Genomic DNA, 25938 nt, shown 5'->3' on the forward strand with positions numbered 1-25938 from the left:
GTCCTCGTCTTACCTTGCTCTTTTCTCGCAGTGTCTTGGAGATCACGTTCTGCTCGGTACAACTCTTCTTCAGCTCCTCCCTGAGCTTCTTCATTTCTTTCTCCATGTCTTGGATTTGCTGAAAGAGTTTCAACAATAGGAAATCAACTTCCCTGATGGGAAGTAGGAGTTGCCTTCTGGGCTGAAAATTCTGAATCTCCGTAGCTCATTTCATTGGGTCCATTAAGGCAGAAACCTAGTCTGGTATTAGCTTAATTGCTTCCCTTGGGGGAAAATTCTACATCCGTGGGGCAAAGTAGATATTTTTTCAATGGATGTATGGGAAACTGGGTAAAGGGAAAGGATTAGCTTCTTTTGAAAATCAGCATGGATCCTGGATTAAACAGTACAAGATATCTATCAACTCATTAGAAGCTCTTCTCTGGGGGTATATTTTTGAGATCAATCTAAATAAGGGCTCCTTGGACGAAACAACGGACGCGGTTTGGAAGGACAGAACAACGAAATTTTTCTTTTCTCCCATTTCGAGGCAGAGAATAGCAATGCTCCTGGCACAGAGAATGGGCGTCTCCTCCCCGTATCTAAGGCTCCGTACTTCCCAGCGAATGGAAACTCACACCAGCTGTTGTGCAAGAGGATTCGGTGGGCACAGGGAATGAACGTTTTCATTTTAGTGCTCGTAGTTTGTTATTTATTTCCAAAGTCATCATCTAAGGCAAACGACACCTTTTCTTTTCTTTTTTTTGCACATTTTAATTAATTAATTTTTTAAAATAAACATATAATGTATTTTTATCCCCACGGGTACAGGTCTGTGAATCGCCAGACACCTTTTCTTTTTGTTGTTATGAATTGCTGTAACATTGGTATATTTCCACAAAAATATTTCTGGAAGGACTCTGTTATTAACTGTGCCCATGCCTTTGATACACTCTGAGGTGGAAGATGACGCTTTTGGCACCACGGGTGCAGGGTGCGTCCCCGCCCAGCCCCAGGGGGAAGGCACTCACTGCCCAGAGAATGCTGGGAGAGTGTGTTTTTTTATGGTATTTTCAGCCATCTCTTCCTTGAGGCTAGAGGCAGCATTTCAGAGAACTAGGTGGTTAGGTTAACACTAAATCATTAAAGCCCCACAGCCTGTGCTACCTAATGGGCCAAGGAATCCCTTCCCGACCCACCCCCCAAGAACCCCTGAAGGTCGAAGTCTAGTCGTTCTGGGGATACCTGGCAGTGAGGAGGCTCAACTCACGATTTTGCAGAGTTTTAATTCTTTCCCTTGGGCTTCTTGGTACTCCTTGTGCGCATCTTCCTTCCGTAACTCTTCTTTCAGCACGGAGCACTGTGGAGAGAACGGACAGCAAGACCACGTGGGGTTGTCCGTGGGTCCCTAGTCCCCATATTTGCCCCGAGTGCATTTCCTATTGCTTCAGCCAAATTCACTCCCCCAAATTCTCAGAAGCGAGGCCGCTTGCGTCCAAGGGACGCCCGGGACCCTGCAGCAGTTCCTAGTCACCCTTCTCATGAGCTCTGGCGGCAACGTGTGTAAATTCTTCCTCAAGGGGTGCCTGGGTGGCTCAGTGGGTCAAGCCCCTGCCTCCGGCTCAGGTCATGATCTCAGGGTTCGGGATCGAGCCCCACGCGGCGCTCCCTGTTCGCGGGGAGCCTGCTTCTGAGCCCTCTCCTCCCAGTTCCTGCGCTAACTCTGCCCCCCTCTCTCAAAATAAATGAATAAAACCTTTACAAATATATATAAATATGGATTTCTAGGGTGGCATTTTCTTTCTTATCCCTCCAGCTTTGCTTCTCAGTATCACCTACTTCTTTTTCCCTAAAATTCACACACATGAGGGCTGCCCAGGGCCGCCAGCTTGGGGGCAGGGGCCTCTGTGCTAAGGGCAGGCACAGGCTGGCAGAGGGCAAACACCTCATCCCGAGGTCAGTGAGGAAGGGGAAACGGGGAGAAAAAGAATCCGAACGTACTTCAGGAAGCAGAACAGTCCAAACGAGGACGTTCTTCCGTATCTCTTCCACTCAACACCAGCTCTGCAACCCGCCCTCTCTCCAACACGCATGCGCAAGCACGCACGCACGCACGCACGGATAGACGCACGCACGCACGCATGCGCCCCACAGAAAGCCGTGGTCCTGTGGGGCTGGGAAGTCAGTCGGCCGGGTATGGTCCGCGCTCCGCCAGGCGGCTGAGCAGGTGCAGAGGCCGAAGAGCCCAACTGAAGTCAGCCTCTCACTTCTCCGAAAATGGGTTTGTTATCCCCATTTCGCAGATGTGGAAACAGAGGCCCAATATGCTACGAGAAAGGAAAGCTCTGGGATTGGCTCCTGGTCCCTCCGACCCCAGAGCTCGCGCTCTGCATCCTCTGTCCCACACTGAGTGTCGGACTAAGCACCTGATGTTACTTCCTGTGCCTTTTCTTTGGAACTGCGAGTTCTAATCCCCCCACATCCCTGCAGACAGAGCTACCCGACCAGGCAGCCACCGGAATCTCTGAGCTGCCTCCCCGAGATGACAGCTGTTGGGTTTTACCTCGACTCATGGAACCACACAGAGCACACGCATCCTGAGAAGTCTTCATCTACAGGCTCAGGGTTCCAAAGTCAGGACTGAAACATCATTTGTAGAGTCAAAGTTACACTTTAAAAGTTCTTTACCTTGCAGAGAACCTGGCCCCTTGCCTTTAGTCTCTCCAGAAGGGCCTTTGGTGTTTGGGGCCGCCCAGCAGCTGTCCTCCCTGTGCCTTCCCTATGCCCTTGGGCACCGGCATGGTCTTGCAGTGGTGGGAGAAATGGGAGTGACATTGAAAGCCGGGGTCCGGGATACATGAGATAAGTCATAGGACTCTGATCTGCTTTTTGGGGACAGCTACAAGGATGATGGCACCCCAACACTCACCCTGGAGCTGAGGGCTTCAAGCTGGTGATCCTTTTCTTTGTTCTCGCTTTTTAGTTGGTTCACCTCCTGTTTGAGTCGTTCGATTTCCTCATCCTTTGTTACCAATTCTTTCTGCAATGATGACACCATCCCTGTAAAAAAATAAAATAAAAAATAAACAAAGACTCTCAGAGCTCAAAGGGGCAGGAAGGATTACTGTTGCCACAGCTGTCAGCCAACTTAAGGCCGAGTCCCTTCTGAACCCGGGCTGTCCCTGGTCCTTGCTTGCAACTGAGGAGCTTGTGTCCAGGCTCCCGGAGCTGGGCCAGGGATGACACTGAAATTCGTGGAACAGTGGTTAAGACCTCAGTGAGAACAAGAAGTCAGCGAGTGTTGCCAGGAAAAGAAAAGCCTGTGGGTTTGGGCTTGGCAGGAGTGTTCACACCATGGACCTGGAGAACAAAGGCTCAGTGCAGGGAAGGACCAGGAATTTTTCACCAGAGGCCATAAAAAGTCTTGTGGTAGAAGGAGGGTGTGAGAAGGGTGGCTGGATTCACACTCAGACCTGAGTTTGGAACACATTTCAACCACTTAGTAGCACGGCATTCTTGGACAAGTTATTTCCCATGTATCTTTCACTGTATCTCCCCCATGGAGTTGTTACAAGGGTTAAAGACCTATAAAGAACATAGGAGAGTGGCTGAGCCATAGCATTTGTTACAGGTACCTATTATTTTTTATGGTAGCCGGCTTCTAAAATGGCCCCAGTGATCTCAGCCTCCTGGAATTCCTGCTCTGGCACAGCCCTCTCCCACCATGAGTAGGGCTGATGTGCGGAACCAGTGTGATATTGTGGAAAAGATGGACTGTGACTTCCTAGATGGGTCATAAAAGACATTGCGGCTTTCTCTTTGCTCTTTGTTGGATCACTTGCTCAGGGGAAGCCAATCACCATATTGTGAGGATGCTCAAGCCGCCAGGGGAGAGGCCCACATTCTGGGGAATGGAGGTGTCCAGCCGACAGCCGCGTGGACCAGCCATTCTGGAAGCAGATCCTCCAGCTCCTGCTGGGGCTTTAGATGAGGTGACAGTCACCTCCGCCAATGTGTTGACTGCCCCACATAGGAGACCTTGCAAACCAAGTCACCCCACATTCCTGAGCTCCAGAAGCTGGATGAGATGATAAATAGTGGTTGTTGTTTTACTTGCTAACTTTAGGGATAACCTGTTATGCAGCAGGAGATAAGTAATACATTACTGGACTTTCATGAGTGAGGACACGTGGGAAGAAAGGTGCAGAAATGCTGTGGGACTGGATGAGCTCACGTGTTTCTCTTCTCAGAAGAACGTTATGCCCAATTTTATTGGTAGCTGTCAATCAGAAAAGTATGTGAAATAAAGGACAAGTGATCCAGAATTTCATTTCAACAGTAAGCTCTGTCATAGGACATGGTGAGGTTATTTTGAAACAGGTTGATCCCTTTGGGGCTTGCCTTCTGGCTTTGTGAGGTGGGACCAGAGCAACCTTTAGTCTAGAGGTGATGGGGCCTCATGACTAAGCCAACACCTTTTTTAAAAAAAATATTTTATTTATTTATTTGACAGAGAGAGATCACAAGTAGGCAGAGGCAGGCAGAGAGAGAGGAAGGGAAGCAGGCTCCCTGCTGAGCAGAGAGCCCGATGCGGGGCTCGATCCCCGGACCCCGGGATCATGACCTGAGCCGAAGGCAGAGGCTTTAGCCCACTGAGCCACCGAGGTGCCCCCAAGCCAACACCTTTTTTACTCTCTACCAGATACCCTGTGTATTATGAGGCCTCTCCCTTCTGGAGGCTGGGAAAATGAACCATTCCTAGCCTGTGTGAGCTTCGAGATGGTTCCCTCTGCTCCTGTTGGGTTTTCTTTCCCTGCCCACATATGTGTGCCGCTCAATACTCAGCTGAACACTGGTGGGGGACCCTCTAAAGATCACCGGGGCTCTCTTTGTGTGGCTTCTCCTCTCTGGCACGCTGCCCAGCGCCCTGTAGCTGTGTTGGCTTCTCCAATGCTATCCCTTCGACATGGGGGGCCCTCTGGGCTCTGCCTGGGGTCTCCTTCCTGTGCTGTGGTCTGGAACCCCTCTGTGGGCGCTAAGCTGGGGCAATCATGGGGTTTCTGGTTTGTTTCCTCTCTCCTGGATCATGGTTACATGAAAATAATTATTGCAGATTAATTTTTTCTTTTTTTGGTTGCTTCAGGCAGAAAAGCCTGAAACCCAGTCTCTGTCATTCCATCTGCCCTGTACATCTTTCCTGCCTCTCTCATTGCAGAAGCAGGTGTGGTGATGGCCTCTGTGAGCCTGGTCCCTGAGTGGCTACAATGAGCAAAGCCCCGGCTAAGCCAAGATGGACACCAATGTGGAGGCAAGACATGAGCCCGCCTGTTATAAGCCACTGAGCCTCAGGGCCCATTATTGCAGTGAAACCCAGCCCTGTGCCTCTGGAACTTGAATGTGCGTATGACACCCCAGGGATCTCACCAATGTGCAGATGCCCCTTCAGGAGGTCCGGGCTGGGGCCTGAAACTCTGTGGTTCTACCCAGGACCCAGCGCAGGAAGGGCTCAGGAAATAACTGAGGACAGGGAAGAGCATGAACAGGCCTGGCAGGTGGTGGCGGTAGGGGCGGGAAGTTGCAGAGTGAGGCGGAGGAAAAGCCTGGAGGTGAACCTGCCGGGGGTCAGGCAGTCCCGGCACAGGATGTCGCATTCATAAAGTGATGGATGGCCATTCACCTGTGCCTCAGCATTACGCTCACTCGGTCTTTGCAGCTCTGGATGCGTTTCCTGCTGTGTAGCAGGTGCTCTGAGAGCACTGTGTCCCATCCAGACTCACTGCCTGCTCCCCTTCGCCTGCCTCACTCCCTCCCCTCTTTCTCTGTTAATGGCCTATCCTTCTCAGGCATGTGATTTCTCTCTAAAAACCCCAGGGGCTCCCCATCCCCCTTAGAATAAAACCCAGACTCCTCCCTGTGACTTGCCTCCCTCTCTGACCCTGCCCTCCCCCCAGTCCCATGTTTACCCCACTCCAGCCACACTCACCTTTAGCTCCTCCCATGCCCCCAGCTGGCCCTAGCCTCAGGCCCTTTGCACTTGTGATCCCTGTGCCTGGAACACTTTTCCTTCTGGCTTCCTGACTGTTCTTCCCTTTCACCTTTTCAAAGACCTGTCCTTGCCCACCCACTAAGCTCTTCTCCCTTCACTTTCACCCCTGAAGCACTTCGCTCCCACACTGGCCAGTTTTCTCTGAAACAGGCTTATTTACCTGTTTACTTTTTTGGTGTCTGTCCCCAACTTGCAAATATGAGCCCTAGGAGCACAGGAACATTGTGCTCAGGGCTGTCTCTCCCTGGCACCTAGAACAGGGCATTACACCTAGTAGGTGCTCAATTAACACGTGGAATGAATGAAAGGATCCAGGGTAAGAAACGGCTGGCCTCTGGACAGTGTGTTGTGTCCCACCCCAAGGTCTATAGTGTGCAGCCCCCTCTGCTGGCCAGTTAGGAAATGTTTTCACCCGGGCCCAAGCGCACCAGGTGCCCTAATGCGGTGACCCCACTCTGTCCACATTCCAGCTTGTACTGAAGGCAAGCTGGCTTCTGGAACTGCCTGAGCCACAGGGTGCCCTGTGTTCTCCCTGGTGAGCCCAGCGCTCGCTAGACATAACTAAGTGATAACCTTCCCTCAAATAGTTAAAAAGGCCCTGCCCTAGGAACTGGATGGCAAAAATCCTCTCTTGAGGGCTGCCTCCAACTCATAGACACAGACCACTCAGAAGACCTCTCAGACTGCACCCCAGATCAGTGAGCAGCGGTGTGGTGGTTGATTGGTGATGTCTGCTGTGGCCGGGGAATGAGGAGGATGGGGCAGCTCTCAGGCCCACATCAGAGAGAGCTCACCTGAGGTGATGGCTTTGTCCCTCCTCAAGTTCTCACCCTCATTCTTCAGGGATGTGATTTCTGAGTTCCTCTCAGACAGTGTCTGGCACAGCACCTGGCTGTAGCCTTTCTGCAGGGCACTGATCTGTGGGAGGAGGCAACACACAGTCAGAGGGGGCCAGCCCGGGTGTATGGGATACGTGGGTACTTCTCCCCGTTTGGACAACAGATTTGGATTGATCTTTGGTGGGGAGCTGGGGACACCGAGCTTTTTAGTTTTAACTAGTAGAAGGTACAAGAGAGGGGCTGTTCTTCAGCGACCACCATGTCATATGGGATGAAAACGATCCCTAATGTGCCTTCCTACCACCTTTGGACTCTTGGCCAGAAAGAGACCAGCTGCTGGTCCCATCCAGCACCGACCAGATGCAGAGCAAAGCTCATGAGAGGGAAGCAGGTTATAAAATTAACTTCCTCGAATGAGAACAACGGTAGCTTTTATCTCATAGAACACTCCAGAGCTCGCTAAGCCCTTTCCCAGATGCTACTCCCATCGCTCCTCACAGCATCGCTGGAGGCTGAGGGTTCCCCACCAATGCTCCCATTTTGCAAGCGAGCAAACTGAGTCTCACAACGGTGAGGATCCCACGGCTGGCACAGGTGGAGTTAGGATTCAGCTGGTCTCCAGGCGCCCGGTTCCAACCTTGCCAGGTGGCTCTAGGCACCGGAGTGCGGGCTGCCGGCTGTAAAGCACAGCATGGACTTGGGAGCCTGACTCTGGGTGTCTGTTGCTGCTCTTACAGCTGATGATGAACACAGGGAGGACACCAGATTGTGTCTCACTGTTTCATTAAGTGGGGTGATGGCAGTCCCAATCAGAGGATTGTGAAAAGTATTTTAATAAGTTAGCTTATGTACAAGAGCTCGGATCGTGCCTGGCACACGGCAGACAGGTGGTAGCTGTGACTGTCCTCTGAACTCACTACCCAGGTGTGAGCTGCAGCTCCTCGAGTCAACCCTGCAGCTCCTTGAGTCAACCCTGCAGCTCCTTGTCAACCCTCTTATCCTGCTGGCGGAAGGGGGGCAGCCCGTGAGGGCGCGGAGACCTTTGCCAGCAGATGGCGCTCACGGTCCTTGTTTTTGGCTTCAGTCCCTGAAAACCTTGTCATTCTCACTCTGGGAGAATGAACAGACTGAACAAGGGTTCACAAGTTCCCTGGCTCATTTCAAGCACCATCATTGTTCAGATTCTATGACAGCTGGGTGCGGTAGGTACACGTGCTTTTTCCCTGGGGTATCTGAGATATTGGGAAGAGGACACCTGCTGGAAGGTGGTGGGGCACGGGTGACTCTGTCCCCCACCCTCCCCAAGGCTATACTTCTGCATGTTTGTGCTTTTGAAACTTGGAGTGAAAATGTTTCTTTCACCTCTTACTATTCTCTGTGGGGGACATGCAGCTTTCCCATAAGAGGTACTTGGGATAATTTTTAAGAGTGTTTCTAGCTCTTCTCAGCCTCGTGCTTTTAATTGCAACGATACCAGAGGCACAGCGCAAAGAGAAGAGCTTCTAGAAGGGCTTATGTGGAGGATTTTTGTTTGATGAAGTTCCCTACAAGTGAGCCAGCAACTGCCTTGGGGGTTGGGTTTGGAAGATGGGGATTCCTTCTCCCCGTCTCCAGCTGACTGCCTGGAGCTCTTTCTGGCTGGGGCTGGGGTGGGGGGTGAGAGTCACTGAGGCAATAGAGCTGGGTAGAGGCAGCAGGCGGGGTGAAAGCATAGGGTCTGCGAGGACGAGGACGCACACCTGCGTTCAACCTGCCCCGCCCCCTCTAACTTGCTGTGCGAACTGAGCAAGTTCCCGGGAGGCTCTGAGTCTGCCTCGGTCTCCCCATCTGGAGAATGGTACGTGTCAGAGGGCCGTGGGGTTTAAGTGAGCCAATGCATCTACCAAACTTGCACCAAAGCTTGCTCCTTGTAGGTGCTTAACAAAAGTGAACGTGTTTCTCCTGGGCTGGGAGCCTGCCACGCCCCTGATTCCCGGGATGTGTGCTCATACCACGGGGCACTGCGCTGACCTCCCCTTTTCTATCTGGGTGACTCCCCTTGGTGCTTCCCTGGCTCTCCCCCACAGCTGTCGCCCTGGGTCCCGACTCCAAGGCCTCCACCACCTTGTCTCCGAGTCTACCTACCTGGTTTTTCAAGCTCTGGATCTCTCTGTGTTTGGCATCGATGTCCTCATCCAGATCCTGCAACCGACTCTGCCTGGACGAGGTGGACTCCGACAGCCTCTGGCTCAGGCTGGCCACTTCATTCTGCAGCTTCGTTATCACCGCGTCTTTGTATTTGGATTCAAGTTCAAAATCCGAGAGGCGGCTGATTTCTTTCCCCAGCAGCAGAATGATTTCATCCTGGGTGGCGGCCAGATGGGGTGTTTACTAGGTATGGGTCCGCCGCAAGGGTGAACCCATTTTTAAAAATGCAGGGAAAATGCGGTGCGATTCTTTTGGGAAGGTGAGGGTAGGTGGGAAGGGGAAGAAAAGCAGACTTTCAAGGTTATCTCCATCACTTGGAAAACCTCACAGAGATAAGAGTTTGGGGGAAATGATACACTTGTATACAGACTCCTGTAATAGGTGTTTATACCTCACAGGCACTGAACATTTCCTTTCCTGTAAAATTACACTTTCATGTTGAGAACAACCACCCCACCTGGGAACGTTTATTGCTAGGGAGTTTATTTATAATATTTTTGTTTATAATATTCAGCCTAGCGCAGTGGGGACCCAAGAAAGGTTGTGAGGAAAACGATATTCTATTTGGCCACATCCTGCGTATAATGAAGACTATTTTTTAACTTAAAAAATTTAATAAATTCTGAAATATTTCTTTCCCCTTTCCTCCCTTATGGTACTTCCTGCCTTTTTGCGTTATTGACATAAAAACTTACTCCATGTAACTGAGTCTGTAGAGTAAATAAGTAGGAGGAGGGATTTATTCGTGTGGGCTCATGTCAACTTTTAGTTGGGGAAAACAAAATTGCCTAACGACTTTACCCACAGGTATAATTTTTTTTAAAAGATTTTATTTATTTCACAGAGAGACATCACAAGTAAGCAGAGAGGTAGGCAGAAAGAGAGGGGGAAGCAGGCTCCCTGCTGAGCACGGAGCCCGATGCGAAGCTCGATCCCAGGACCCTGGGATCATGACCTGAGCCGAAGCAGAGCCTTAACCCACTGAGCCACCCAGGCGCCCCTACCCAAAGGTATAATTAACCCAGTTCTCCAACTCTCCAAAAGAAAGAGCTCTGCCGCCAAAGAATTTGTTAGGCTTCCCCCCAAAAAGAAAAAAAAAATCCCCCTAACTTCTTAACAGAAATCATCAATAAAACATCAAAAAAACCCGAAACACAAGTCCCCAGGTGTATCTGCAAATGTAGCTACAGAATTTCTGCTTTTAAAGTAGTCCCTGCTCTTCCAACAATTTCCCACTGGTTGGAAGGAGGTAAATGAGTAATTTGTAGGCCAACTCGTTTCCTGGGGAGCTTTACCCAATCAGCTCCACGACCTTTTGGCTCCCCAGCCCAAGGAAGGACTGGGTTTCTGCTGTGAGGAAGCTTCTTTGGCATTGCCAGTTGCCGCCAAGGATCTTTCTTTGAATCCCTGCAAATGCTTGTGGCAAAATTTCAGGGCAGAGCATCAGATCCTGTACTGGGCAGCCGTGCCTGTTTCACCCAATTAAGTCATGCAATAAACGTTTATTGAGCAGCTACTAAGTGCCAGGCCCTGTGCTGGGCTCTGCAGTATAAAGAAGCCTGTAAGGTGTGCTGTGCAGATCCAGTTGCTGCCTTTCTGTGAGGCCCCCAAGCTCTTCCTTGAGAGAGGGGTCCCCCTTCCATGTAGTCTTGGTAGGACTGTCAATCATGTGCCCTGCTCTTTCCTGTCCCCACCCTCCTGCTCCTTGGGCGTGACCCAAGCTGGTCAAGCAGGGTTTTCTCAGAGATTTCACGCATCCATTACAGAGGGAGAGGATCGTGCCTCCTTTTGGAACACAAACTTTTAAATTTATGGGCTTATGTGTCTTTTAAATTTATGGGCTTATGTGTCTGAGTTTGTCTTTTCCAGCACAGGAAGCCTGTGTGCTGTAGAGAGCCAAACACAGAGGGAAACAGAAGGAAGAGATCAGTAGTAGGGACTGTTTTGATCTCGCTTAAGTTCCTGTATTTAGCCATCCCTGAAGCTAGTAGGCTTTTACATTTTCAAGAAGATGAGTCAATAAATGCCTTTTTTTTTTTTTTTTTTTTTTTTGCTTAAGCCAATTTGTTTATTGGCACCTGCATTTGAAAGAGTCCTGGAAAGTCAGGGCAAAAATGGCTCATAAATAGAAAAAAAAATTATAAATGCGGTTGCATTCTATTTCCAATTTAAAACTGGGGAGGACTGAAAAATGACCACAAATGCTTTGCAGCTTCTGCGCTTAAGAGGTAGAATCGACTTCCCCATTCCCTAAGTCTGGGCCAGTCCTGTGTCTTGCTTTTGACCAATAAAATGTGGCAGACGTGATGGGCAGCAATCTCCAGGCAAGTTCTTTAAGGCCATACGGCGTCTGTTCTGGCCCTCCGGGAAACCTGGGGCCACCATGCTGTGAAGCAGTCCCAGATGATAGACCATGTGCAGACAGAGGCCCATCACTCCAGCCATGCTGGCTCAGGTTCCAGACATGGGAATGAGGCCATCGGAGACCACTGGCTGGGCCATCTCACTGGCTGACTACAGTTGCATGAACGAGGTCAGGGGACACTAGCAAAAGAACATTCCATGTCACCCTGTAGATTCTGGGAACTCACAAATTCCTGTTTTTTGTTTTTTGGTTTTTGTTTTTTTTTTGGAGTAGGCTTCACACCCCACATGGGGCCTGAACTCATGACCCTGAGATCCAAAGTCACATGTTCTACTGATTGAGCCCCCCAGGTGCCCAATAAATTGCCACTTTAAGCCACTAAGTTTTGGGGTGGCTTGTACACAGCAAGAGAGAACTGGTAACAGTGTCCGGCGAACCTGGCTTCTTCCCTCACTGCAGCACTTCTCCAAGGTCTGGTCCGGGGACACCTGCCACCTGAGGTTGCGGATTCCCACGCCTAGCCTGGACCGCAAGCGGTTCTGCTCCTCACAGACTCGGAGAATTGCTGCAGGCTCAGGCCCTGGCCTTTAAGGAAAGTAAGTTATCGCGGGACTGCTTCTTTTAGGATAATTTTAGTTTGTGTCGATGCAGGGAGAAATCAACCTGGACCCTTCCCAGCAGGGCTTGAATTCACTCGCTCTGGCTCCCATTCCCGTTTCATTCTAAACCTCTCCCGTCCTTCAACAAGCCTCTGTCTTCGCTCAGTCCTCGGCCTCGTTGCTCACTTCTTCCTGCCAGGGAACATGCTTTCCCCGACACTGTCCCACCACTCATGGCTGACCAATTGGTTCCTGTGTGGGAGTCAGGAGCACCAGCTGCAGGTTAACCAGGTCCAGTTTTGAATCCCAGCTCTGCCCCTCACACTGTGCAACCTTGGGCCACGTACTGAACCTCTCTGAGCTTTGGCTCTCTCCTTTGTAAAGTGAGGGTGATAACATTTATTTTGAAAATGGTGAAGATTCCTCAGCTAATTGAATGTCCAGGGCCCAGGACACGGTCTAGCACACAGTAGGTGCCAATACTTTGTGCTCGTAGATGTTGTTATTTGGGATGAAATGAGCAGTTACCAAACCTTTGGTTGAATGCCCCGGGAGTAAAAGATGGTTTCTTAGAAGTAGTTAAAAAAAAAAAAAAAGGCACTTCTAGACCATAGAGAACAAGAGGCAATCCCTTTGCAGTCTCTCTTGCTGCTGTAGCTCTGTCCTTCCCAAGAGACTCCTCACCTTATCCTGTTGGGCTGTGTCCTGGTCCACATAAATATCCCTGGAAGGTCCCATCCTGGGAACTCCATCGACCCCTGACGGTTCCGACAGTTCCACAGCATTGGTCCACACTAATGCACAAGATCAACAGAGAGCACACAGGACATTGTGAGTGTCCCTGAGGTCTAGAAGGATCTTTCTAGACTATCTTCATAATTCTTTTCCTGCTGTTATTAAAAATGGCAAAGCAGTGTCTTCGTTCATTGTAAAGCGATGAAGAAGGCATTATAGAAGTATCAGAAAGGGAAAGAGCTACCTCCTCCGTCTTCTCCAGGGTTAGCTGTGTGCTGATTCGCTTTGGTGTGTCCCTTACTAGGCTTTTTGCTATTCCATGTAAGAGCTGGTGACCTTGGACAAGTCATTTACTCTCTAAGCCTTAGTTATATAACTTACACGTTACAGTCTCTGTTACAAAGGGCACTTGGAGAATTAAATGAAGTAGTGGTGTAGAGCAGGGGTTGGCAAACTATGGCACTAGGGACAAATCTGGCCCCCCAGCTGTTTTTGTAAATAAAGTTTTATTGAAACACAGTCATTCATTTACATATTGTCTATGGCTGCTTTCCAGCTAAAAAGGCAAGGTTGAATAGCTGTGATGGAGACCATATAGCTCATAGAACCTAAAATATTTACAGAAAAAGCTTCTCTTTACAGAAGCTTCCTGCTCCTGAGCACTATATTAACATTAAACACTAAATGTTAGCGATTTTTATTGCAATTATATGTTTAAAAAAACAAAAAAGACAAAATAGGATTTCTGTTGTAGAGATTTTCCCCCAGCTTGCTTTTTCACTTGACAATATATCAAAAAACATCTTCCCATGTCCGTATTTGTAGCTATGCTATTTTTTTTAATAACTAGAAGTTTATGCTTTTCATCCCCTTCATTATTTATTCTTTTTTTAAAGATTTTTTTAATTTTTTTAAAAGATTTTATTTGAAAGAGAGAGCATGGAAGAGCAAGCATGAACTTGGGGAGGGGGGTAGGTAGAGGGGAGGCAGACTCCCCACTCAGCAGAGGCAGGGCTCCATCCCAGAACCCCAGGATCATGATCTGAGCCAAAGGCAGATGCTTAGCTGACTGAACCACCCTGGTGCTCCAAGATTTTATTTTTAAGTAATCTCTGCATCCAGTGTGGGGCTCAAACCCATGACCCTGAAATCAAGAGTTGTGTGCTCCACTGACTGAGCCAGCCAGGTGCCCCTATGTTGCAGTTATTTTTAATGGTAGTGTTGCAGTCCATCATGCAAATGTGCCAAGCACATTTAACTTGGACCCACTTGATAGACATTTAGGATTTCCTGATTTTTTTTTTTTCCCCTCAATATCACAAGGGTTGTTCATGACTTTCGGGAGTCCTGGTGTTGTTCTGTTTGGAGGACCCCTCTGTATCACATCAAACACACTACAATTTACTCACATTAACACTGAATATATATATATATATTCATATTTGTACACCAAAAAAATTATATATATATATAATTTTTTTGGTGTATGAACTTGAAAAGATTTCTCTATTTCTGTTTTTGAGATCATTTGGCTCTAAGAGGCATGTTTTAAATTTCCAGCTGACTGATTTCTGGGCAATCACTGCACATTCTTGTCTTCTTGTGAAGTGAGAAATTGAACCAATTGTTTTCAAAGGCTATGAAACATTAATGAATGTTAACATTAACAATTAATGAAGTACACAGCATCACATTTGTGGACATTTACTCAGTCATTTATTCCCTTTGATTCTGCATTTTTTATTTATGCATTTCAGAGCCAACGATTTCCTCCCCGAGGTCTCCACCGTGTTTGCGGACTCCAGAAGCAGGAGCGGACATAGTCCAAGGCCCGTGGTGCCTGGCAAATGCGTGGCCTTGTGTGTTGGATGAGTGGTCCGGCCACAGTGTTTCCTGGGTGCGTGGAGGGAAACGGGCCTGGGATCCCAACCACCGTCCCTGCATCTGCACCAGAACAGGCTGGGGTAGACCTGCTGTAGCCGGACCTTGGGTCACATCCCCCCCCCGGCTAACACCTGCCATCACTTCCTACTTTTTACAGGGTCTCAGGCCACGTTCCTCCGGGAGTGCAGGCTTCAGCCACACTTGCCCCACATCTCACACTCATCCCACCCTCCGTCCACCCTTGCCACTCACTGTCCCTTCCACCTGGAATGCTGTTCCCTCCCCTCTGCACTTCGTGAAGGTCACTTGCCTTTCAGTGCTTGGCTTGAGTGTCACCCCCTCAGGACACCTTCCTGATCCTCCAGCTAAGTCGGGGCCTTACAGTTCTGAGCCCATGGGGTTATGGGGCATCTCTGCTGCTGGGTGCTGTCCTGGTTACCGCTTCATAGATGCTGTTCTGTGATCCTTTTGTCAATGTCAGTCTCCCCGACAGAATGGTAAGTTCTGTGAGGTTCGGGACCACGTCTCAGTTTGTGCCCCATAAAATGAATTGACTAATCCCATCTGACAGATGTGTAAACGGGTACAGAGAGAGAAAAGCTCTGCCCAAGCACACAGAGCTGGAAAGAGGCCAAGCTCCAGCACGAACCCCCACCTGTCCCCGTTCCATGATGCGCTCATGGACGGGAAAGGTGCTCAGGAGTGTTGTCTAAGAGCAAAAAGCTCAGGGCCTGGCCCACTCATAAACAATAACTCACGAAACGCTTGTTGGTCACCAGTGCCTTCCATATGTCAATCTAGGGGCTCACAAAATCCGCTGTGAGGTGGGTGTTATTACAGCCCTGTGGAGAAGCCCAGGTGCGGAGACAGAGGCCACGCATCTAGGAAAGGGCAATTAGGTCTGACCCAGTTGGTCTGGCTCCAGAACCAGTACACACACCAGTGGGTAGGAGGTCCTCCCTGGTGGTGAACCCATAAGTGAAGCAGTGAGTGAGGAATTTAGGGGCTGGTTCCCATGGCAGACCCGTCAACAAGGAGCAGTTTTGCATGAACCGTGCCCCATGGAGGGTCTCCCTTCCTGCTGATTGCCAAGGACTGGATTTGGGGCTTGGTGGAGTTTTAGCCACTGCCTGTGAAACTGGTAAAGTGACCAACTGTCCTGGTTTGCCAGGCACCGAGGGGCTTCCTGGGATGGGGGGCTTTCTGTACAAAGCCAGCAAAGACCCAGGCAGACCGGGGCCAGTTGGTCTCCCTAGAAATAGTCGGGAACTGGAAGCTCCCTACTTAACCCACACACCCACTTGATTTCCTGTCTCCATGGTGGAGGCCAACAGAGCTGTGGACAGAAAGGGTTTAGGGAGGAGGTCCTGCTGGGGGCACTGGCCTCACAGCTGGGACAGCAGGTGTGTTCATGCCACTCCTGAGCATGGGCCTTCGTGTTCTGTCAGTATTCTGTGTATGGGGAGTGGGCTCTGGGCCCAGAAGCCCAAAACACCAAGATGGCGGCTCCCTCTCTCTGAGGAATACTCCTCCTGCTTCCTCCCCAGGAATTCTGGAAGGCAGCTGATGCTAAGGGGGTGTTGGGGCAAGTGAGGAACAGAATAAGGAGCAACAGAAGGGCTGGGGAATGTCACTGAGCAGGGCTGTCTGATAGAAATCTGATGAGAGTTGCTTTAAGAGAATTTAAACTTCTCTAGTACCAGCCACATTAAAAAGGTAAAAAGATGAAACTGACTTTGAGATACATTTTATTTAATCCAGTACACTAAAACATTATTATTTCAACCTGTAATCAAGACCAAGACTATGGAGGTATTTTACATTCTTTTCCTTTGGGCACCAAGTCTTTGAGATCCCGGGTTCCTTTTACACTTAGAGCGCCCCTCGATGTAAGCTGCATTTTCAACGGGAAGACTTGATCTGTATTTGGGCTTCTCCAAAACTTGCAGTTGAAGAAGCAGATTTGCATTCTCAAGACATTCCACGCATACTTTAAACCTTCCAGTAACTGAATCAGGTATCGGTTTTGAAATTTAAGTTAGTGCAAATTAAACATTTCGTTCCTCTGTCCCAGTAGCAGTCTTAGTTCAGTCCACATACGGCTGGTGGCTACCTCGTCAGAAAGCACAGGCCTGGAACATTTCCCCTTTTGCTCTTCCTTACTTGATATCTCTTTCCTTGCCAACATCTATAACTGGAATTTTTATTTTTAAAGGAATACGGGAGAAGTGAGATTAAAAAAACAAACAATAATTCTATGGCATGGGCTTTGATTATAACATCCAGACAAGTTCTGGATGCCCCTGTGGCACGTTAGTGACGGTCCCAAGGCCTGTGGCTTATTTTTTCAATATTCACCAGAGCCTGTTTGATGCTATATATGTGCACTTCGTTTACCTTTCAACCTCGGGGCAATCAGTTGCCCCAATCAGGAGTCCCCATGCCTGGGGTGCCGGGGCAGCATTGCTCTGGACAGGCCACAGTCCAGAGGCAATTATGACACCGGCTCTTTCCTAATTAGCAAACTGAAGGCCAGAGATGGTTTTTATTGGTTAGATGGGTGGCCCATGACCCTGTATGCTCTATGTCAGAAACAGGTTCCCGATGGCGAAACGGAGGAAGGTACTGCCTTCGGGTCAGCTGAAGGTCAGTTCAAGTATGGGAGAGCCCCTCCCTTGCGCTCAGGAGGGACCTGTGTCCAGTCTTGGTTTAGATCTCTGCTATCTGATGCCATTTCTGGGAGTAACTCCAGATACCCCCGTGACTGTCCTGGCTGCCTTGAGTGGGGCTTTTCTACCAGGTGATGGTGAGAGTGCTTAAAGGACAGAGAGCCTGGACTGGATCAAACCTACAGGACAGGCTGAATGAGGTTTGGGACCCCTTTGCTACTGAAGGCATGTTTACTAGAAGTCTGCATGGGGGTAGAGTTTATCTGAGACTTGCTTTCCTTATACCCAGGCAGGGAGGAGCTGGAGCAGTTCCCCCACCCACCCCAGACATCTGTATTAGCTCCTGTTACCTTCACAGTGAATCCAAGGACCATGTATGACCAAACTGGTTTAACTCAGTTCAAGACACACCCTCCAGCTGCTGGATCATTCGGAGGTCCCAGTGGGGAGAACCCTGAGGGAGGGATGGGATGACTGGGGCAGGAGGTTGGCAGGAGTGGGGATGGATGTACTTTAAGAAGTTTTAAGCTACCGCTATCTGCCAGATGGTTCAATATTTCAACAACTGTCTGGCTTTCCTGGAACTTATCAGATAATTATCAGTCTTCACCAGGGACAGCATGTGTGTACCTGCATTGTGTCTTTAGGATTTGGCACACTGGGTGCCTTTCATTGTGTGGTGCCCAGTCTCCAAGATGGCACCAATGCTTCTTATCTCCTGGTATTTATACCCTTGGACAGTCCTCTCCAACAGAGGATGGACTTTGCAATGGTCAGCTCAGCAGCCATGATGAAATACCGTAGACTGGGCCGCTGAGCAATGGAATGATATTCCTTATAGCCTGGAGGCTGGGAGTCCAAGATGCCATCACAGTTGGTTTCTCCTGAGGCCTCTCTTCATGGTTTGTAGATGGCTACTTTCTGTGTCTTCATATGGCCTTTCCTCCATGTGTAGGCATCCCTGGTCTGTCTATCTGTCTGTCTGTCTTTTTTTCTCTTCTGATAAGGATCCTCGTGATGTGGCAAGAAGTTTTATAACACATGGCCTGTGTTGATGTGGAAAGTAGAAAATGTTCCTGATGAACTGGGTGATGGAGCCCAGGCAGAGTGCCACCTGCCTCCTTCCTGGCACTTGATGTGATCTGAGGGAGGGGAGGGAGGCGAGGGAGGCCAATGGAGGGACTGCTGAATCCCAAGGAGCTGGGACTCCATTGAGCTTGAAGATTCCCTGCCTGTTCACATGACAAAGGAAATCTAAGACATAAGTTCCGGGCAAAGATCAAATCCAGGGCACTCTCAGGAAAACACGCTCTGAAGAGGGAGCTGAGTGTAAGATTGTACTGTCCTTTGTCAAGCATGAACAACAATCTGAGCCAGTGTCTCAGAGACTGATTTGGGCAAAGAACAGGGCTTCTAAGAAGTGCTGTCCCTCCCACTCTTGGCAGAAGCCCAGGGCAGAGGAGCGCTTATGTCAAAGGAATATGTGGGCATGGCTTTTGCCAGTAGGGTGAACCCCAATAAGAAACACTACTGATGTGGACTGAGGGAGGCAGAGACCCATGAAAGCAAACGAAGCCAAAGAAGCCAATGTACCCCACACATCTATAGGGAGGTAGCTGACTATAAAACTATGCATTTGCAAACATGTGATGCCTTTCCTGGAAAAGGTAGGAGGACTCAGAGGGCCAATCCAAGGAACCAGAGGGCAGAGGCGAGAGCCATGGAGGGTCATTTCTGGGTAAGAATAGGTCTAAGTCCTAATCAGGGAACTTCTAACACTTTCCTGGCCGGATTTCAGAATTGCTTTGGGCCAAGGACTCCTGTGTGTTTGTTTTTGCCTTTTCAACAGAAGGTTGAAAAGCTGTGTCCACAGCAGTCTGCTATGTCTGTCCTACCAGGGTATGTTGGGTGTGTGATGGACAGATGACCTCTCTCTTTAGTTCACAGGTCTTCAGATTGCTGGAAGTGGTACTTGAGAAGCTGAATTCAAGGAACTTCACCCAGTGAGCCCCATCTGTACCTGGACTTGATTTAGATGATGAGATACTGGGGGCGCCTGGGTGGCTCAGTGGGTTAAAGCCTCTGCCTTCGGCTCAGGTCATGATCTCAGGGTTCTGGGATCGAGCCCCGAATCAGGCTCTCTGCTCAGCAGGGAGTCTGCTTCCCCCCCCCCTCTGCCTGTCTCTCTGCCTACTTGTGATCTCTGTCTGTCAAATAAATAAATAAAATCTTTTAAAAAAAGATGATGAGATTCTGGAATTTAGGCTGATGCTGGAATAGGGTGAGACTTTGGGGGAACTCGGGAGAGGGTGAGGGAGTTGTACAAGTGGGTGAGGAGTGAATCATTGAGGACCAAAGGCAGACTGTGGTAGCCAGCCTCTAAGAAAGGGCTGCCAATAATTCTTGCCTCCTGGCATTCAGGCCCCTGGGTCTTCTCCCACATGGGATAGAGCTGACTTGTGTAATGACAAAATGGCTTCTAAGGCTTGGTCCTAGGAGATGTTGCAGTCTCCATCTTGCTGTCTTGGATCACTTTCTCAGGAAGAGCCAACTGCTATTCCATGAGGATTCTCCAGCATCTCTCTGGATAGGTCCATAGGGTAAGGACCTGGGGCCTCTTGCCAACAGCCATGTGAGTGTGCCATCTTGGAAGCGGATTCTCCAGCCCCAGTCAAGCCTTCAGATGATTGCAGTCCTGGCTGACAGCTTACCTGCAACCTTTAAGTGACCCTGAGCCACAGCCACCCTACTAAGCTGCTTCCAAATTCCTGACCCACAGAAACTGTATCAAATAATGTGTGTGTGTGTGTGTGTGCGTGTGTGTGTGTGTGTGTGTGTGTGTGTGTGTTTGCTTTAGGCCACTAAGTTTTGGGGGAATTTGTTATACAGCAATTGATAACTTACATACATCGCATGTTAATTTTACACCAAAAAGACAAAAACTCTTGAACTCTGGTTACTGTTACATATATTAATGTATTAAGGGGGAAGACTACAGATGTGTGCAATTTATTTTGAAATACATCAAAAATTAAAATGGATTAATGAATGAGTAGAAGGGTGGTTAGACAGATAGGCAATAGAGTATAGCAAAATGTTGATGATGGAACTGGGTGGGAGGTTTTCTGTCAAACTCTTTTTACTTTGCTGTTTGTTTGAAAATTTTCATATTTATAAAATGTACGGGGGTAAATGGCTGAGTAATTTCATTCAATGTTGACGGCACATAGGGGTTCATCTGATGATGATAATGATGAGCATGATATTACTGCATTTCATTTATTCCTCTGTTTGTATATTTCACAAGAGTAACTATTATTTGAATGGCTGAGGGAGTTGATTAGGTGAATGGTCTTAAGTGACACCAGGGGAGGCTGTGGAGCCACAGAGACACCTGGGAACTCCGAGGGGCCTGGGGCTGGGATGCAGAGGACAGAGAATGGGATCCACACATCACACGCATGGAAGAAACCAGAATCATGCCAGGGACTAAGTCAAACCTGCTGGTGAGGTTAAGAGGACAGTGACAGGCAGGAAGTCCCTTCCCCAAATGTCACAAGGCCTTCTGGGGAAGAGGGAGAGGGAAGGAAATCGTGAAGGCTGGTACCCCAGGGTGACCAGGCTGTGAGTGACAGCGACAGTGACTGAGACAACCACCTTAAATTTGACTGAAAAATGTTAGATTGGACTAGATTGAATATGTCATGTCTGGGAGGTAATTTTCCTCAATAAGCCTCAGCCTTCTCTTACCTGCAAAATGGTAATAAAATATTTAAAAACTTCCTAAGGCTGTTGTGGCCAAGAGGGATTTCAGGTGCCAATACTTCTGCACGGGTGAGTCAAAGCTGTAAGTTTTCAGTCCTGCTACACATCCATGTACAAGCACACACACACATTGACACACACCCAAACCCACACACTCACCACAGGGGCACTGATGTGTACCTATGTGCTGAGCACAAAGTCTGAAAGGATATGCCCCAAAAAGCCAACAGGGGATATTGGGTGATGAGGGTGACAAATGATCCTTAACTATTTTCTTACCTTCTGTTTATCCCTAATTTTTTAAAAGGACTATTTATTTATTTATTTGGCAGAGAGAGAAAGAGAGAGAAAGAGATCACAAGTAGGCAGAGAGGCAGCCAGAGAGAGAGGGGGAAGCAGGCTCCCTGCACAGCAGAGAGCCCGATGTGGGGCTCGATCCCAGGACCGTGAGATCATGACCTGAGCCACCCAGGCGTCCCCCTGATTTTTTTTTAAAGGAGTCTCCACCCTGGGCTTTAACCAACAATGTGGGGTTTGAAACTACCACCCTGAGATCGAGACCTGAGATGAGAGCGAGAGTCAGACGCTCAATTGATGGAAACACCCAGGCGCCCCCATCCCGGATTTTCTCATGGTTAAGTATGTTCTACTTTTAGAATAAGAGAAAATAAGCAAAAATCAAGACCCATCCCTGTGGCTCTAAGCCCATCCCGAAAGCCACCAGTGGAAGAGCGCATGAATACCTTGCTTGATGATGGGAGGCCTGTGGGTACTATCCACCACAAAGGAGAACATCTTCCCACCAGCGCTCACAGGCCGCTGGTGTGGGGCAGGCGGGACCATGGTGGGTCTGGGAAACCCCTGGGACCAGCTCCTCTGCACTGGGGCTGGCCGGATGCCCTGGTGGAAGGGTATCTGTGGTGGCGAGGGTGGCTGTTTCGACTGCTGTGTGCCTCGAGTTGGCTGTGGTTTTGGCCAAGGTACCGAGCCACTCATCCATGGGAAGGAGACCTGTGGGGGCAGACAAGAGGGTCAGAGGAGGTTCCGATATGCTGGGGGTTGTCCCTACCCTTGTCTCAGCCCTATAATTGTGGCTCTAGGGCTCAGCTTATAAGTCTCTTCTTTCAGGAAGCCCTCCCAGGCTCTCCCAAAGTTTGGGATGGCCGTCCCCACCATGGGTCACATTCGCACCACCATTAACGGGGGGGCAGCCTTCATGCCAGGCATCCTGTCAAGAGGTTCACGTGCATTGCCCTATTTAATACACCCAATGCTCTATCATGAGACTGAGGCTGAGCAAGACCTCATGACTTTCCAGATCGCAGATTTGCCAGGGAGCGTCTGAGCTGGTAGAATGTCACCTCTAAGAGAAGAGGGCTTTTGGTCTATCTTGCTCACCCCTGTATCTTCAGCACCTAGAATAAGCGCCCGGCACATACAGAGCAGACCCTCAAATACTGGGTGAAAGAAGGAATGAACAGACCACTGAGATTCACACCCAGCTTTCTAGGGTCCCCAGCCCGCTTTTTTTTTTCCATCCACACTGTCCATCTCTTGGGCACTTCTTCTTTTTTTAAAATATTTTATTTATTTATTTGACAGACAGAGATCACAAGTAGGCAGAGAGGCAGGCAGAGAGAGAGAGAGAGAGAGAGAGCAGAGAGCCTGATGCGGGGCTCGATCCCAGGAACCTGGGATCACGACCTGAGCCGAAGGCAGAGGCTTTAACCCACTGAGCCACCCAGGCACCCCTCTTGGGCACTTCTATGTCATCTGGCCTCTGAAGCTGAGAGCTCTGGGATGGCATGGACCACAACTGTCCCCTTAACCTTTGATCCTCAACACCTACCACATCTGATTTTTGGGAGAGGCCCCATAAGTATCTATCAAGGGAATCTTCCAGCACCTGACCCGTGGAAGAGTCTGCAGGTGCTGTCCTTGGGAAGAACACCCAGCTCCACCTCCCACAGACAAGCATATGCTGAGAGGGGCTGACTCCTGGCTTGGGCCTGGGTTTAATGCCTTGGTGGTAGCTTCTCCCCGTGCCTAGCGGTGAAACAATGACAGGGGGGCGGGCTGTCATTTATTGCTCTTTCCTTATCCATTCCTCACAACAGCCCTGCAGGTCTCCTGATTCCTGAGCCTACCAGGCTCAGGTAGTGGTAGTGTGGGGTGGGGGTGAGGGGACTGGGATCGAGGTCTGATGATCTCTCTCTCTGTCCCTCAACCCTCACTTACTTCTCTTGAAAAAACACATTAAGTTCAAATGTTTGTCACCTATGTAAGGGCACACACCCCTCCCCCCCCACCCTCCAGTTCACATTTCTCCTTCAGCAGACTGGAGAGACTATGAACTCAGAGGCACATAGAGAGAAACAAGACACTTCCAAAATACGAGCACCAGCTTGCAGAACTTCAGTCGGATTTTGTTCAGGAGGAAGGTTCTCTGCTCACTCAGGCGCCTGCACCAAGCTTTTAGCTCCAGGCTTTCCCAACAAGTCAAGGATCCTGTGCGTTCCCTCTGAAGACTTCCTTGGAGTTGGCGAGAACAGTGTTCGGGGATATCAAGCTCCACACTCCAGCTGCCTGGAGACATCGGGCCCAGCATTCCTAACCATATCGGCCCACTTTACATCTGCTTCAGGAGCAGACTTGGCAGGATTCCGAGACGCTGTCACCTTCTGCGCAGTTTCGAGTTTCTCTCCACTGTCAACACCTTAGTCTCTGCATCTGTGCCTTCTTCCTGTCTTCACTCTCAGCAGCCGTGTCCTGCTCCTGCTCTGACTTCTCCAACCATCCCGTCCCTTCCCTTCCCCACCTCTTGCCTCTATCATTCCTACAACCTTTTCCCGTCAGTTTGATAAATATTTATTGAAGAAATGGGCTGAAGGTGACAAAGTGCAAATTTTACTGTGGTTTACCCCCAGCCTGCTGGAGAACAAATCTAGAGGTTACTGGTCATGGTGGAGGAACTCCCTTTCATGCTGGGGTCCTCAGGGAACCCGCTCGCCGCCAACCAACTGCAAGGATGGTAGCAGGTGTGAACACACGGGGTGGGGGGGGCGGCTCCAGTGCTCCATGTCCCTAGTGCTCAGGCCAGAACCCGCTCAGGTCTTTTGGAGACTGGGAGGAGGGGGAGAACCCCCCACCCAATCACTGAGCTCCTTATTGTGGGTGTGGTTACAAACTCAGCCAATCACATCCCCTGCCCATTGTGATTGGTTGAGTGGTGGGGCATGTGATCCAATCAGGGCCAAGGAGACCCAAGGGTCTGAGGCTGGGCACCAGGACCTGGAAGGACCTCCCAGGCTTGAGGAAGGAGCCCCCCATGAGGGAGTGGGTCCCCAGCACGGAGAGATGGGAGCTGTTGCTGTTTTAATTTGGTAAATCACACATAACATAAAATGTGTTATCTTAATCATTTAAAAAATATTTTATTATTTATTTGACAGAGATCACAAGTAGGCAGAGAAGCAGGCAGAGGGGGAGGGGAAGCAGGCTCCCTGCCGAGCAGAGAGCCAGATGTGGGGCTCGATCCCAGGACCCTGAGACCATGACCCAAGCCGAAGGCAGAGGCTTTAACCCAATGAGCCACCCAGGCGCCCCATCCAAACCATTTTTAAGCGCAGGGTTCAGGAGTGCAAAGGACACGCACATTGCTGGGAGAAGATCTTCAGAAAGCATCCATCTTGCAGAACTGAAACGCTGTCCCCATGAAACACCACCCCCCTTTTCCCCTCTCCCCAGCCCCTGGCGCCCACCATTCCACTTTCTGTCTCTGTGAATTTGACTCTCTAGGTACCTCAGGTAAGTGGAATCACGGAGCATTTGTCTTTCGGTGACTGGCTTACTTCGCTGAGCAGCCGGTCCTTCAGGTTCATCCACGTTGTAGCAGGAGTCAGAATTCCCTTCCCTTTTTGCATACATCACATTTTGTTTATCCATTCAGTGTCAAAGGGCTCTTGGGTTGTTTCCACTCTGGCTTTTTTGACCATGCTGCTGTGAACATGGACGTGCACACGGGGAAGCTGGCTTTGAGCCCTGGGTGCTGCCCTGAGCTGCTCAGCCCATGAGGCCAGCTAGAGCAGCACAGAACCCTAACCTTAACGTCTCTAAAGGGGGAGGGGCCAGAGACATAAATGCAGCAAAGACTCCAATCCCCGCTTTTGGGGTTCAAAAATAAAATTATAAAGCTCCCCCCCCCCCTCAAGCTTGTTGATTGCGATGGCTTTAGTTGGAAGGTTAAAGTTGATTTTTTTTTTTTCCTGGTTTGCATGCTTGCTCTATAATAAGCAAGGTCAAAGTTTTCTCAGAAATTGCTGCTGGTAACTATAAGGAAATAGGCAGGGGTAAAGCAAACACAAGAAAAAGGCTCACGTTAAAAGCTGGTTCTGGCTGTGCTCACATTAGAATGTACACAGAGCTTGGGGTCAAGGTCGGTTATCAACAAATCTGTTTTTAGAAACTTTAGTTTAAAAATACATGCTAATGCCTTTTCTTGTTCTCCTCCCACCCCCAATTCTCTAACCATATGGCACTTGAATTTTTTTTGTTTTGTTTTTGAGGCAGCATATGTGATGGTCCTGATTTCTTCCACACTCTCTCTAAAATAGCAGGTTGTCAGCCAACCTGGATTAACCATGACACACCCATTGCTGAATTTATATCAGCTTGAACAAACACCCGTCACTGATTTACTCAAGAAAACACAGCCCATTTTTTTCAGATTATCTACTTGTCCTTTGTGTTATCTTTCCAATATGTGTTTCTAGCCCTGTAAAAGGTAGCAGGAGCACCCTAAAATAATCAAGGTAGTTTGCATACAGAGTGCCTACAGGATGCACATATTCTGCCAGGAAGCCCTGGAGGC

The 25938-nt window shown here is 49.3% G+C and overlaps 1 protein-coding gene across 5 annotated transcripts in view; it reads right to left on the bottom strand.

Annotated features, from left to right (window-relative positions):
- FHAD1 (forkhead associated phosphopeptide binding domain 1) overlaps nt 1-25938 on the bottom strand; it is a 127853-nt gene that overhangs the window by 64564 nt on the left and 37351 nt on the right. For all 5 annotated transcript variants that reach the window (XR_007126988.1, XM_047728255.1, XM_047728254.1 and 2 more), the window contains exons 4-10: nt 21812-22079; nt 12700-12809; nt 8989-9207; nt 6820-6943; nt 2909-3039; nt 1250-1339; nt 14-118 (exon numbers count right to left, since the gene is read on the bottom strand). Coding sequence is in view for 4 of the 5 variants with exons in the window: in XM_047728255.1 (XP_047584211.1) it covers nt 14-118; nt 1250-1339; nt 2909-3039; nt 6820-6943; nt 8989-9207; nt 12700-12809; nt 21812-22079 (1047 nt within the window). In the remaining variant the exon portion in view is untranslated. The remainder of the gene's footprint in view (nt 1-13; nt 119-1249; nt 1340-2908; nt 3040-6819; nt 6944-8988; nt 9208-12699; nt 12810-21811; nt 22080-25938) is intronic.

Source organism: Lutra lutra, chromosome 4, assembly GCF_902655055.1.
Source record: "Lutra lutra chromosome 4, mLutLut1.2, whole genome shotgun sequence".
NCBI classification, from domain to species: Eukaryota; Metazoa; Chordata; class Mammalia; order Carnivora; family Mustelidae; genus Lutra; species Lutra lutra.